Genomic DNA, 15,470 nt, shown 5'->3' on the forward strand with positions numbered 1-15,470 from the left:
AACCATAAAGCTCAGAGAAGAAAACATAGGTGGTAAACTCCTTGACATAGGTCTTTGGATGATTTTTTAAAAATCTAACACCAAAACAAAAAGCAACAAAAGCAAAATAAACAAGATAAACTAAAAGCTTCTGCAGCAAAGGAAACTATGAATAAATTGAAAAGGTAACCTACTGAATGGGATAAAATATTTGCAAATCACATGTCTAATAAAGGTCTAATATCCAAAATTTATAAACAACTTCAACTCAATAGTAAAAAATCCAATCTGATTAAAAAATGGGCAGAAGGTCTGAGTAGACATTTTTCCAAGGAAGACATACAGATGGCCAACAGGCACATGAAAAGATTCTCAACATCATTAGTCATCAGGGAAATGAAAATCAAAATCATTATGGGCTATCACTTCACATCTGTTAAAATAGCTATTCTCAAAAAGACAAGAAATTAACAAGTGTTGGCAAGAATATGGAGAGAAGAGAACCCTCTCACACTGTTGGTGGGAATGTAATTGGTGCAGCCATTATGGAAAATAGATGGGGGGGTCCTCAAAAAATTAAAAAATAGAACTACCTTATGACCTATCATTTCCACTTTAGGACATTTATTTAAAGAAAAAAATGCTCCTGACGTGAAAAGATATATGCATCCCCATGTTTATTTGTTACAGCATTATTTGCAATAGCGAAGATATGGATACAACCTAAATAACCACTGATGCGTGAATGGATAAAACTGTTATATTTAGATGTACAATGGAATATTATTCAGCCATAAAAGAAAAGAATGAAACCTTGCCATGTGTGAGAACATGGATAGATCTCAAGGGCATTATGCTAAATGGAGTAAGTTAGAAAAAAACAAATGTTAGGGGCACTGGGTGGCTCAGTCATTAAGCGTCTGCCTTAGGCTCAGGTCATGATCCCAGAGTCCTGGGATCCAGCTCCGCGTTGGGTTCCCTCCTTGGTGGAAAGCCTGCTTCTCTCTCCCACTCCCCCTGCTTGTGTTCCCTCTCTTGCTATGTCTCTGTCAAATAAATAAATAAAATCTTAAAAAAAAAAAAAAGACAAATGTTATATGATCTCTCTTATGTGGAATCTAGAAAAACCAAGCAAACAAACCAAAACACAACCCATATACGCAGAGAGCAGATGGAAGGTTATCAGAGAGAAAGGGGGTGGGAGGGCAAATTGGGTAATGGGGGTCAACTGTATAACGGCAGATGATAACTAGATGTACTATGGTGATCACTCGTAGTGTATATATACAAAAATCAAATGATGTATCCCTGAAAGAAATATAATGTATCAATTTTATCTCAAAAAAGAGAAATATTTCCAAACACAAACACACCAAAAAAGGGGGGGGCTTAAAAAGTGGTGAATCTTTATGATATGATATTATAAAATAATACTGTCTTAAGCCATTCCAAATACACACACATACAATAAAATGCATGACAATAATAGCATATTAATTTGGGAGTGAGTAAATAAAGTTTAAATTTTCTAAGACCCTAAACTGCTTTGAAAAAATACCAAATAAATTTATATTTAGTAAATCAGGAAGGCATGCCATATTTATAGTAAACAAAAAGAATAGTAAAATAATATGTAACTGGTAATAGAAAGGAAAAAGGAAATAATTTAAAACCTCAACTAAACCAAAAAAAGGCAAGAAAAGAGAAAAAATAAAACAGGCAAAACAAATAGAATCAAATAGTAACATAATAGATTTAAACTCAAATATATTAATAATTGCACTTAATTATTAATTAAACTTAATTTGTTATTAGAGACCAAAGGCTAGAAACAAAGCTAAAATTTGTCAGGCCACCCAGATAAAACAATAACAAAAGCAACACATTTTCACATTACATAAAAGAAAACAAAAATAGAACATGTAGAAATACTGTAAGTAAAAGGATAGAAAAAGATATGTTACGGGCACCTGGGTGGCACAGTCGTTAAGTGTCTGCCTTTGGCTGGGGTCATGATCTCGGGGTCCTGGGACCGATTCTCATATGGGGCTCCCTGCTTGGCAGGACGCCTGCTTCTTCCTCTCCCACTCCCCCTGCCTGTGTTCCCTCTCTCACTGTGTCTCTGTCAAGTAAATGAATAAATTCTTTAAAAAAAAAAAAAAAGATATGTATACACTAAAGTAGTGATTCTCAAAGTGTGGTCCAGAGACCAGTCTCCTACAGATACTTTTAAAGGTTCCATGGAGTCAAAGCTATTTCATAATAATTCTAAGATGTTATTTGCCTTTTCACTGTCATTTGCTCAAGAGCTTATAGTGGTGTTTTCCAGAGGCTACATAAGGTGTGATATTGTATCAAATTGAATGCAGAAGGAAATACGGAAATCCAGCTGTCTTGTGTTAAGCTAGACATTAAAGAGATTTGCAAATACGTGTAACAATAACCTTCTTCTCACTATATCTTTTAGGTAAAAACTACTTTATTATTTATAAAACTACTACTAATGGAAAAACTTTATTATCATAAGCTCTGAATTACTAAATAAGAACAAATTTTTTCTCATTTTTTTTCTATACAGTAAATACTGACAGTATAAATGAAAGGTGTTTGAGGTAGGTACTCAATAATTTTTAGGAGCGTAAAAGGATCCTGAGTCCAAAGGAAACCTGGTTAGGGTAATATCAGACACAGAAGACTAATGCAGAAAGCTTTACTACAGATGAAAAGGGACAATTAAAAGTGATAAAATAGGTCAATTCAAAAGAAATATATAACAATTATAAATTTATATAAAACGAATAGCTGGCCTCAAAAATATTTAAAGCAAAAAAAAATTGGCTCTAAGAATAAAGAACTACAACCCACAATCATCTTGGAAGTCATGTATATAGCTTTTTTCTACGACTATGCTAATAACATGGTCAGTAGCACATGTTGATTTCAGGCAGTATGGCATAATAAAAACACGAATAGGCTCTGAGGCAGACAATCCATGAATTTCAGGTCTATTACAAAACTAGCTGTATGAATATAAACACATTACCTAACTTCTCTGAGTCTTTGGTCCTTTATTTGGAGTGAGGGTGATTGGGAGGATTAAAAATAGTATTTGAACGTAGCTTGTACAACACTTTCACATATTGGCTACTAAAAATAATAACTCTTATTGTTTCTTAACAATTATCCTCAATGAAAAAAAAAATTATCCTCAACAAAAAGTAGTTAATAACTGTTGTGACCAAATAAGACTCTAAAGACAAATATTTGAGCTAAATTTTGAAGAAGAAATAGGATATTAATACACACTTTCAAAAAAGTCTATATACAATTGATTAACCAGTAATTTGATCCAGTCAATGCATTTGGCTCAAAAGGGGGAATCTAGATGGGAAGGAAGTTAGAATAAGTTGCCCTTTCCTCCTTTAATCTTACAAGTTCTTTGCTAGGAAATGAAGGAAAAATAACTGAGCAAAATAGACTTAGAGCAAGCCTTACCTTAGAATACCATTACTTTCTTAACATCCCAAAGAAAATGATTCTCTCCCAGTCAGCATTTCTATTTTATCCATTCCCCATCCCAAACAAAACAAAACAGTAGCCACAAAAATATTCAAGAGCTTCTTGCAAATTATGTAAATACAACAAATATAAAGTATCACTTAAATATTGAGTCTACTGCTTCAATATATTCTTTATTAACTCTTTAAAAGTTTCCTACATCCCACAAAATAGAACTGAAGCCAAGTGTGTTTATCCCTCAAAGGGCCCTTGCCCATGGCAAAATTAGCATTTGGCTATACTTGCTACAAATATCTATTTCAAAGAATTCCTCCCACAGAAATGAGCCAATGGTCTAATAAAACATTGCTGTCACAGTGGGGGGAAAAACCTCTCCTGAAAGGAACAGCAAAACTAAAGATGTTAAATTAGGCTGGAGGTTTTCACTAAATAAGTGTTTGGTAAAGGTCTACCTCCTTTAGCTATTCAATGATTGCTATGTTTGACAGTTACATACAAATATGCTGAGCTGTTCTCAAGATTTTTAATTTCAATGCAAAAGTTCTTCAGGATCATACATGTCGTGTGGAAACAGGAATAGTGAAACAGGAATCAGAAAACTTGGATTCTAGCCCCACCTCTGGTAGGAGTTTGAGGAAAATTATGTGAGTCTGTTTTTTCATCTGTAAACTTAAGAAGCCTAAACTGGCAGATCTGTAAAATCCCTTTCAGCTTTGTACTGGGCATTGTTGCATTTCAAAACTGAAGAGTAAGCTAGCACCATCTAGTGGAATACAAGAAATTCACTAAGTATACAGCAGTGAAAAGCATTTCTACAAGCAAAATATCCAGAGCTTTATTTTATTTTACTTCATTATTTCTTTTTCTACTGTTCCAAAGACAACATTGGGTAACAAGAATTAAGCAAAGAAGATTTCCCCTATGAGTCAAGACAGTGATCAACCTTATGTGGAAAGGTTGCTTTATTTCAATATCTTTCATACTTTTATTAGTGTCACTTTTCCAGAAAACAGTATTATCTGAAAATAAAGCATCAGGGAAAAAAAGTCTCCTAATACTTCTACCTATTTATAATAGTTTCTAGGAATGCATCACCTGAAATTTATAAATTAACAAATTAATTGCTGGCATTAAAGAAACATGTTTTTCCAGATAAAAGTTTTCTTCACATAGCAGAGATAAAAGCTTCATGAATCAGAAGACAAAAATAACTATTTGTTCTTACACATTAATCATACCTATTTTCATTTTTACTCAATAGTCAATAAATGAAATACAGCAATTTATTCCGATTCTCTTTTCTTTATATAAATATCATTAGATAATCTTGGTGAAAGTCAGGATACTCATTTGTTTTGTTTATTGCTGCATCCTCAGCAATATTCTAGTACTGTGTTCTAGTGCCTGGAAAAGTGCTTATACATAGTAGATGCTCAATAAATTTGTTCATTATCAAATTTATTAATCAATAAGGCTTAAAATGTTTACTTATTTCAGCATAAAGAGTTTTAATATGCTCTAATAAAATAGTAATAATCTTAAATGTTAAATGCATATTTATTGCAGAGGCAGTGGAATGAGGCAATTAAAAAATCAGATACTAGGAATAGACTGTTGAGTTTCAAATCCTGGCTCTATCATTTACTAACTATATGATCTTAGATAATTTATTTAACCTCTCTGTGCCTCAATTATTACCTGGTGTGGGAGAAGAATTTAATAGTAACTAACTCATTGCACTTATATGAAAAGCAAACGAATTAAATGTATAAAGCACATAAATATATGGTAGTTAAAAAAGTAATCTATCACTATATTTATCATATTAAGTTGTATTTTTTTCTGTAAATAAGATTCATAAAATAATTTCATCATATGGCATGAACTTTTTCAGATTAATTCACTTTCAGAATGTTTCTCTTAGAAAGTCAATATAATCCAACATAAAAACAGAAAAAAACAAAGAAAACTAGATTATAAATTATAAATCACCTATTTTTCATTTGTTTTGGCTATTTGTTAAAAAACTAAGTCAAAAATACTATCTCAAAATATGAAAAACTTCTCACAGATATTCAACATCCATTCAAGGTATGTTTTTCCATATTACTTTTGGAAAACAAAATGTCTTACCAATTTTACCTGAAACTTACTTATAGGAAATTTCAGGCAAAAGAAAGCATGAAATATCATAATTATATCATAATCTTGAAATTTAAACTGCAAATCACCCAAATTAAATTGAGTTATAAAAGACAGTACAGGAAAAAAAGCCGTCCAGAGGAAAAAAATAAATAAAACATTTTACATTAATAAAAAGTATGAAGAAATCTGTTGTCTGATTAAAATAAATCATCAACTAAAGTGAGCTTAATAAATTAAAATTAAGCAAATATTTTGACATTCAAAATATGTAATAACTCCAGATCAAATAAAAATATTCTATAATCAAAAACATGCTACCCAAATAGAACCAATTATAGAAAATAATATTAAAATGTTATACGGTAGTCTTTAAATTAGCCATAGCACACAATATGCTTAAACATTAAATCAAACATACTTAATTTTTATTAAATTAAAAAGACAGAATTAACTTTACATAAATTTCAATTTATAAAATTATATTTTAAGTTATTACTTTTTAAAAAGTATACTTTACATTGCGTTTCTATTTCTGTAATTAGGTGGTTTAGTTAGAACAGAAAACATTTAACATAAATAATTTCAAATGAATTGCCTTAAACAGACTGACCATTTCTATTCTCTTTCACTTAAATGCAATGAAATTCAAATAAAAATGTGCATTAATGTTTTCTAATAAAAAGAGTAATTAAAATTAATCTTACATATTAACTACTGCAATAATTACAGCTTAGTAAGAATTAGGAACAAATTAAACTTGAAACTACAAATGCAGAATACATGGTATTGCTTCCAATTTTATTTCACCTCCTTAAGAAATATTATAGCATGGAATAGTAACCTATTAACTTATAAACACAAATCTATCTTTGTGTCCCTTCATAAGAGTTCTTAGCATCAATACATCATTGAAAGACAAAATCTATGCTTTTCCCTTAGCTCAACCAGAATCTCTGTAAGCAGTTCCTGAAGATGAAAAACAGACTCCAAACAGTCCTCAGAAAATCTACTTTTTCATGTATACTCTTCTCACACTCAATAAATACAGTGTTTTCATTGTACCCAACAGACAGCAAAGATGTCTTTTACCTTGTTTGCTCTGTACTACATAAAGATACCTCAAGTACATCAATTAATACTACGGCAGTTTCCACATAAATCTTGCAGATATCCTATCCCAGGAAATCCACTGGTTACAAGAAATCCCATACAGCCCTGCTGGCAATGAAAATGAAGTGAATGGGAGTCAAAGCATTTCTTCTAACAAACAGCCTTTTTCTTTTTTTTAAGCTTGCTTCAGTGTGTGCCAATATAGCAACATACATTATCAATGCACTTGTCTTCATTCCAACAACAACAAAATTATTTCTGTCTTTTAAACTGAAATTTTAAAATAAAAAAATTGTATCAAAAGTATCACTATTTCCATACAGGAGAAAATATGAGTAGTCCCAAAGCAAGAAGCACAGACACACTGGCAAATAAACACATTGAGGAGTATTATGCATTTTATTTTCAAAAGTGTGCCTTGAAATGTCTGTAAAAGTTTGCTTTGTGAAAACAACTGTATTTTTTCCCATATTAAAAAAAAAAAATCAGAGATGACGGTGACTGCCTTGATCCAACTTTCTCCATACCTCCTCTAGAAATTCATAAAAAACAAGTAAGTAAAAATACCCCAATCTATCTTTCTAGTATAAATGGGAGATGAAGAAATTACAACCTGAATTTTTCTAAGTGGGGTAGTAAGTATCTGTAACCAACACAATCCAGGCTAGATCTACACTGGTACAAAGGGAATACTATGGAAACTGGCCAGATATGTAAGAAATGGAGATGCTCCAGTGGTGGAAGAACCCATGTATTATCAACAAGGCCTCCTTCCAGAAAGGGAGCATCATCCCAAGTGGGATAACATTACTAACACAAAGGATATAAGTTGAATTACAAGTGCAAATATGCTCTATATGAAACAAAAACATTTAAAACTGGATCAAAAAATAAAACCCAAATCTATGCTGTGTATAAGTACACACCCAAAACAAAGTGTTTCTAAAGTTTTGTGGGGTTTTTTAATGACCAAATAGACAAATACAAATAAAAAGAAAATGTCAGGCAAGGTAGAATTTAGTCTCAAAACATTAAAGAGACAAAGAAGGAAACATAAATATCAAGACTAAAATTCACAATAAAGATAACACAGTTAAGAATATCTACAAAACAGCATGGAGCAACACTCAAAAAGTGGAAACCAAAGGATATACAAAAAGAAATAGGCTAATTAATAATAAATATATTTATACTAACTCAACTCAGTCTATAGTGAGTCAAGTAGATATAGAAGATCTAAAACAAATGATCACCAAGCTAGATCATAAAGATAAAAATATAAACTCTATATTCCAATTAGAAACACAATGACCTCTTTTCACGTGCACATGAAACATTCCTGAAAATTGACCACATATTAGAAAATCACAATAAGTTCCAAAAAGTAAAAATGGCACAAAGATAATTCTCTCACTATATATAATGCAATAAAACTAAACAGAATAACAGCAACAACACAAAATGGTCTTACCATATAGAAATTTTAAATCTTAGCTAAAAGGCAAAATATGTCATAAAATTGTAGAACTGATGAAAACAGAGAAGTTACAGACCAAGCAATGCTCACAGAAAAAATTATAGACTGAAGTATTTATGTTAACAAGAGTAAAAAAGAATAAAAATAAAAAAGAATTAATTATTTAACTCAGAAATAGAAGGAATAAAATAATAGAAGAAAGGTGGAAGGAACTGATATTAATGTGTATTAGTGGTAGGAGTGCAAAATTGTATAACCCATAAAATGTGGATGGTACTATTTTCCTAAATTACAGATGTCCTTTGTACCAGCAATATACATTGCAGAAAATTAATCTAAAGATATAACTGGTAAAGTATAAAATGATATAAGTATCAGATTAGTTATTATGGCAAATGTGGAAGACTGGAAACCATCAGTGTCAATCAACCAGAAACCAATGGAATAAAACCTAATTGATCTACAAAATTGAAGACCATGAAACCATGGAAAAAGAATGCTCTGAACTCCGTAACACATTGTTAAGTGAAAGCAAGATAAAGGACAGTACTTAAAATATTCTATATTTTAATCCTAGAATTAGGATTAATATACACACATATATCTCTCTGGGATATATATGTGTATATATGCATATTTAAATGTACATACATACACATATAAATGATACACATATTATTAAATGCATACAGATGTTATATGTGCTTATGTACAAAAACATCTATATATAAAAATATATTGGAGAACAGAGTAAAAAGGACAGGGATGAAAGATCAATCTCTTTGAGTATGGCTTTTTAAATGTAGTTGGCTTTAAAACATATATTTGTTTTATACATCAAACATAAAATTAAATCAAATGAGAAAAGTGAACTTATTCCTACTACCCCATCTACTCCCATCCCACTCCCTGAAATTTCAGTCCAGACCATATTTCCTAATGATTTTAGGATGAGGAGGTGGAAAAAATAGTACCTTTTAGGTGTCCAAAATTTAAGTTATTAGTATTGTACCATTAACAATTTTTATCTAGTTCCTGACTTTTTAGCAATCCTTCATTATTCATTAACCATTATTTAAGCCCCTATCAAGTCCCTTGAGAATCTCACAAGTTTAAATAGAAAAAATAAATAAATAAATAAATAAAGACAGAGAATTTTAAGCCAGGTAGTAAAAAATACAATGATATTTTTATTTTAGAATCATCACACTGCTAACAGTATAGAATTAAGTTCTTCCTTTCAGTAGAAAGAAGAGGGAAGTTGGGTAGTAAAAAGTGAAAGCAAGAACAGAACACTTTCACAAAATTTGACAGTGAAGGGTAAGAGAGATGAGGCAATGATAGAAGTAAATGGCAAAAGGAACTGTTTGACAAATGACAGGTGATAAAAGATACAGTATTGGAGGACACTGACAATTATAAACAATAGAAGGACTGGCCTTAAGAAGACATTCTCATTGCTGAACTGTATGGACTATAAAGTATGAGGGTAGAAACAGATATAGATAAATAGGGATACAGATATACAGCTGGAGAGATGGAAAAGATTAGGGAGATTCAAACCGATGGATTTCTTTCATGTGGTGGTTGCCTTATTTAAAAAAGGAAAGGTTAGTGGTGTGGAAAGCAAGGAAGGGAGTGATGACAGGGATTTTTTGGGAACAGTTATGGCAGTTGCTAAGTGCAGAAAGCATAGAATCCATAAAAATATGATGGCACCGAACCAAGGTATCATATTCTCCAGTAGAGCTCAGATCACCACTAGTTAGAAAAAAAGGAAGGGGTGCCTGGGTGGCTCAGTGGGTTAAAGCCTCTGCCTTCCGCCCAGGTCATGATCCCAGGGTCCTAGATCAAGCCCCGCATTGGGTTCTCTGCTCAGCAGGGAGCCTGCTTCCTCCTCTCTCTCTGTCTGCCTCCCTGCCTACTTGTGATCTCTGTGTGTCAAATAAATAAATAATATCTTAAAAAAAAAAAAAAAAGGAATAGGTAAGTGAATATACTAATTTAAGGAGCTGCTGATAACTAGCCATTTGCCACTGGTGGGAGCATATTTCCTTTATATATATTAAAAATAGTCTTATTTCCTTCATGTATTGGGGTAAAAAATTAAGTATGGCATAAATAAAATTAAAAAAATTCGTAATGGTGGCCTATTCTTGAAAAGGAATAAATGAAACAAAACGTAATCATGAGAAATAAATGTCAATAAATTCAAATTCCCTTGTTCTTACCAATTCGAGTGATTTTATTATGTGAGAGTTCAAGATTCTGGATATTAGTGCAGCCATCCAAACCATGAAAAGAAGTCAGTTGATTTTTATTAAGAAGGAGAACACAGAGATTTTCCAAATTTTCACAATTGATAGTCTCAATATGGTTTTCCTAAAACAAAGAACAAATGTAATTAATTTTAATTCAATGGCTTATTAGTGGAACATTTAAAGCTTCCAGAAAGAGGAAGGATGAGATATGATCTCCAAGTAAATAACCGAATCTCTGACTTTCACGATAAACATACAGAATGTTATATTATCTAGATGAAAATATTAAGTGACCTAATAAATAATTAACTGATTTTATGTTTATTAATCTTTGAAAATACAGAGAATCATAATAAAATATTTCAAACAATCTAAATAAACAAAAATGAACACTAGGTCATGGTTCCTTTAAAACTGTTAAAGAAACCAAACATTAAAAAAGTTGATATCTCCCTACTTACCCCTTCTCAGTCCCTTTTGCTCCCTTCCTCTCCAAAGAACACAAATATTGTGAGTTAGGCATGTATCTCATGTATAGGTTTATACTTTTACTACACATACATACCTCTGCAATACATAATGTTGGTTTCAGGGTCAAGATCATGTGTCTAGGGTGTAACAATTTTATTTTTTAAGACCTCAGAAAAATAAATGGGCTTTTAAGAATCTTAAGCATGTAGTCCACAGCATCCCTCTCAAATACATTTATAAGCATAGCCTTTGTCTAATGGAGGAAACTTAATAAGAAGCATAAGAAATCCACAAAGTTTTCAAAGAAAATCACATTGGTGGAAGCACTGCGTGAACTGAGAAGAATATAAGTCAAATGAAAAGAAGCTTCTAGCCTACCACCCACACCCCATCTTCTATGGGAAAGAAACAGGCTCAGGAAAAATCTCAGCTGCGGGGGCACCTGGGTGGCTCAGTGGGTTAAGCCTCTGCCTTCGGCTCAGGTCATGATCTCAGGGTTCTGGGATTGAGCCCCACATCGGGCTCTCTGCTCAGCAGGGAGCCTGCTTCCTCCTCTCTCTCTGCCTGCCTCTCTGCCTACTTGTGACCTCTGTCTGTCAAATAAATGAATAAAATCTTAAAAAAAAAAAAATCTCAGCTGTGATTAGCACGTCTTGTGGAAAAAGAAGTATGCCTTGAGAAGGTCAAAACCCCAGTGGGCAGAACCAGGGGTCATAGAAAACCATCTTTATTGAGCAGAACCAAGTCCTTATTAAGGAAATGAGGATATGTGCTCAGCTATGGAATAGGGACACATGGGCTTCTTTTCTTTCATTTTGAATGGAATAGCTATTGTAATTAATCAAACCTATCTCACCACTGTATGTGAGTGTGGGGGTGGGACAGGAGGAGAGAAGATACTTTTTATTGTATCTCACAGATCTCTGAATTGAAAGAGCTCGACCTGAGCAGATCACCCCCACCTGGATCTGATATAGATGAGGAAATTTTGTGCTTCAAGTCGAAGTCTGAGGCCACAAGATTGGTGAGATTCAGGGGTCTCTGGGACATGAGTGTATTTTGAATGTGGGACGGACGTGACTCCTTAGGAGCCAGAGGGTAGACTGTTACTTTGCCCCAATAAACCTCACATCCCATCATTCACAAATCTACCCAGCTCCCCTCCCATACAAATTCAGGTTTGGCCAATAGAACATTAGCTAGTATAATGCCAGCAGATGCCTGAAAAACACCTGCATATTGGAGCTTGTCCTTTTGGAATGCTCACTCTTAGGATTGGGCCACTCTGTAAAGAAGCCCCAAAATGGAAGAGACAGAGACACAGACAGAGAGAGCGAAGAAAAGAAAGAGAAATTGAAATTCTAACCTCCCAAGGCACCAGACAAGGCATTTTGGACATTCCAGCCCCCACTCCAAATTACATAAAAGACCCAGGCAACAAGCCACAAATCAGAAGAAATACCCAGACAAGCCTGGCCTCAATTATGGCTGGCCCACAGAACCATGAGTAAATAAAATGGTGGTTGTTATAATTTACTATAATAAAATAGAAAATGGGTTTATGTTTATATTTCAGCAATGACAATTTTGAAGAAATAGTTACTATATAAACAATAACCAATAACTTAGGTTCTAAAGATATCAAGGATCAAACAAAAGGTAATAAAAACAATAACTATATCATCTGCAAATAGAGATAAGTGATTTCCAGGCTGTACTTCCTAATCATCTTTCCTCAACGGTTCTCACAAATTTTGTTTTCTATTTTATTATAGGATAAATAATGAGGAGAACAGAGGACATACCTGGGCATCAATATGCTTCAGTTTTTTGCAGTTACTCAGGCTGTGCAAAGAAATTAATCCACAGCGTCGAAGAGACAAAAACTGAAGATTTGGACACTCTGCTAGTGTGGAGAGACTACAACCTGGCAAATCTTGAAATGTAACTGTTGTAACCTAGAGAATTCAAGAAAATGGGATTACATAACATTATCTAACAATAATGAATATAAACTATATCAGCCTTGCAAAATTCCTTTTTAAAAATTCATTAAGGGGGGGCACCTGGGTGGCTCAGTGGGTTAAAACCTCTGCTTTCAGCTCAGGTCATGATCCCAGCGTCCTGGGATCGAGCCCCACATCAGGCTCTCTGCTCAGCGGGGAGCCTGCTTCGTTTCCCCTCTCTCTGCCTGCCTCTCTGCCTACTTGTGATCTCTGTCTGTCAAATAAATAAATAAAATCTTTAAAAAAAAAAAAAAAATTCATTAAGGGATGCCTGGGTGGCTCAGTTGGTTAAGCGTCTGCCTTTGACTCAGTTCATGATCCCAGCATTGTGGAATCAAGTCCCGCATCAGTCTCCTTGCTCAGGTTGGAGCCTGATTCTCCCTCTCCCTCTGCCTGACACTCCACCTTGTGGAGTACTCTCTCTCTGTGTCAAATAAATAAATATTTATTTATTTATTTATTTAAAAATCTTTTTTAAAAAGTCATCAAAAAACTAATGATATATACCAAAAAACTAATGATATATACCAAAATTGCCTTTGTTAACAATTCACTTTCAATTAAGCTATCTGGTTCTCCTTTGTTCCTCACATAGAAAGGCAAAATAATGCAATCATCCATGACCAACTCAAGTTCAAAAGTCATATGCATAGAAGCAATAATAAAATCATCTATTAGCTCATTCGCTGATACTTTACCAAATTCACTTTCTGTGTGAATTATTTTGGCACTATTTTCAAAATTGTACTACACAAATGTGTACTACACAAATGCTTGTTCTACCAAACAAATGCTTGATACTATATCAAACACAGGATACTGTGTTTGACAGTATCCTAGGGATACCTGGGTAGAAATAGTAACAGGAGCCACAATATGTCAGGGGATAGATTCTGTGTCCAACCTGCCATGATTCAATTAAAATGACTCAACTACTTTCCAAAAACAAAGAAAGTCTGAGAAATTATAGAACCTGTAATAAATAGGACCATGCAATAATAATTAAACCATGTAATAAAAATAGCTTTCTATTACAAGTTCACTGGTATGAATCATTCCTTACTAGCACGAATTATTCCTTACTGTTGAATAATGTAATATACTCAGAGCATATAGTATCTCTGATGTAACATAGCATGAATGGCATTTTTTCCGGTATTTTCAAACATTTCAAAGACCATATTATGAAATTTCTTGTTATTGAAATATCACTGTGGACTCAATAATTCACAAAGGTTTTTCCTAAAGAATTTTTCTGTCATTTTGGTTTTAGTCTTTTTAACTAAAGAAAATTCAGTATCAAAGAATGTACTCAACTTTATGGTATATATACTAAGAACTACACTTATAGTGGTACAGAAATATGTCAGATAACGGGAATATTTCCGTATTACTGAAAAGCACTCTACTTATTAAACTCAAGAGCTCTCACATAAAGAAAATGGCAGAGAAATAAGTATAGCATGTAGGTTCTTCACTATAATTAAGTACATGAATGGAAATAACTATATATGTTAAATTTTTTATAGTAAGAATAATTTCATACTGTCATATCAAAAATCCTAAGGCCAGGTTTCTCATGTACTGAAAAACAACTTTAACATTATTAGCTTTACAGGAAGAGTCTAGTATATATCATACTGAATCAGAAATTTTAAAAATGTACTATTGTAATTTAAAGCATTATTGCTTCAGAAAAAACTATAAGAGTCTTAAAAACAGTAACCCCTCTTCATTCGGAACATTTCCTGTGCATTAAATTAAACTAAAAGTTTTAAATTTACATATTTATGTATGTGAATGGGAAGACCATATGTTCGTGGAGATATAAAGAAGGGATTAAGTCCACTCCTTGCTTTGAGTAGCAAAAGTTATAAACAATATTTTTCAAACTTCAGGTGAATAAGTTTCTCATTTCATAATTATTTCAAGAATATCTGTTATTCATAGTCTAAAATGACTTTTGAAACAAATTTATATTTTATGGTTTTTCAGAAAGAAAAATATTCATCCATTTGTGGCAAAAAAAAAAAACCCTGCTGTGTATTACCCATTTTATTTGTCCACAAAGAGAACTTACAAATTCTGTAACTGGGAAGCTAGCTGTATACTAACAAGTGAACACACAATTTAGAACTAAGCATTTAAAAACCAAAAACTCCACAACTGTAGTTTTATAGTAACAAATGGTTCTCTACCTTCTTATTTATATTATCCTGCCTGACATAATCATACACTGCTTAAAATCACCTACGGAAATGGTTAGATTCCAGTTTTTATGGTGGTAATTTCTCTAGTTAGTTTAATTACAGTACAGGAATGATAACTGTTGCAGTCCTTATTAATGGTAACTACTTTCGAATATAAGGTATTTCATAATATTTCCTCCTCCCTTTTATGGAAGATTTTTAAAATTTCCTTACAATATAGTAATTTATTATCTATCCTACCTTAGGTTTTTCCAAACATATGAGATCAAAATAAATTTTTATATTAATCATT

The 15,470-nt window shown here is 32.7% G+C and overlaps 1 protein-coding gene across 1 annotated transcript in view; it reads right to left on the reverse strand.

Moving 5' to 3' along the window:
• LRRIQ1 (leucine rich repeats and IQ motif containing 1) overlaps positions 1-15,470 on the reverse strand; it is a gene marked incomplete at both ends in the record, with an annotated part of 189,908 nt that overhangs the window by 150,425 nt on the left and 24,013 nt on the right. The window contains 2 exons of the mRNA XM_080812199.1: positions 10,462-10,612; positions 12,768-12,920. Of these exons, the coding sequence (XP_080668325.1) occupies positions 10,462-10,612; positions 12,768-12,920 (304 nt within the window). The remainder of the gene's footprint in view (positions 1-10,461; positions 10,613-12,767; positions 12,921-15,470) is intronic.

Source organism: Martes martes (genome assembly GCF_963455335.1).
Source record: "Martes martes genome assembly, chromosome: 8".
Taxonomy (NCBI): Eukaryota; Metazoa; Chordata; class Mammalia; order Carnivora; family Mustelidae; genus Martes; species Martes martes.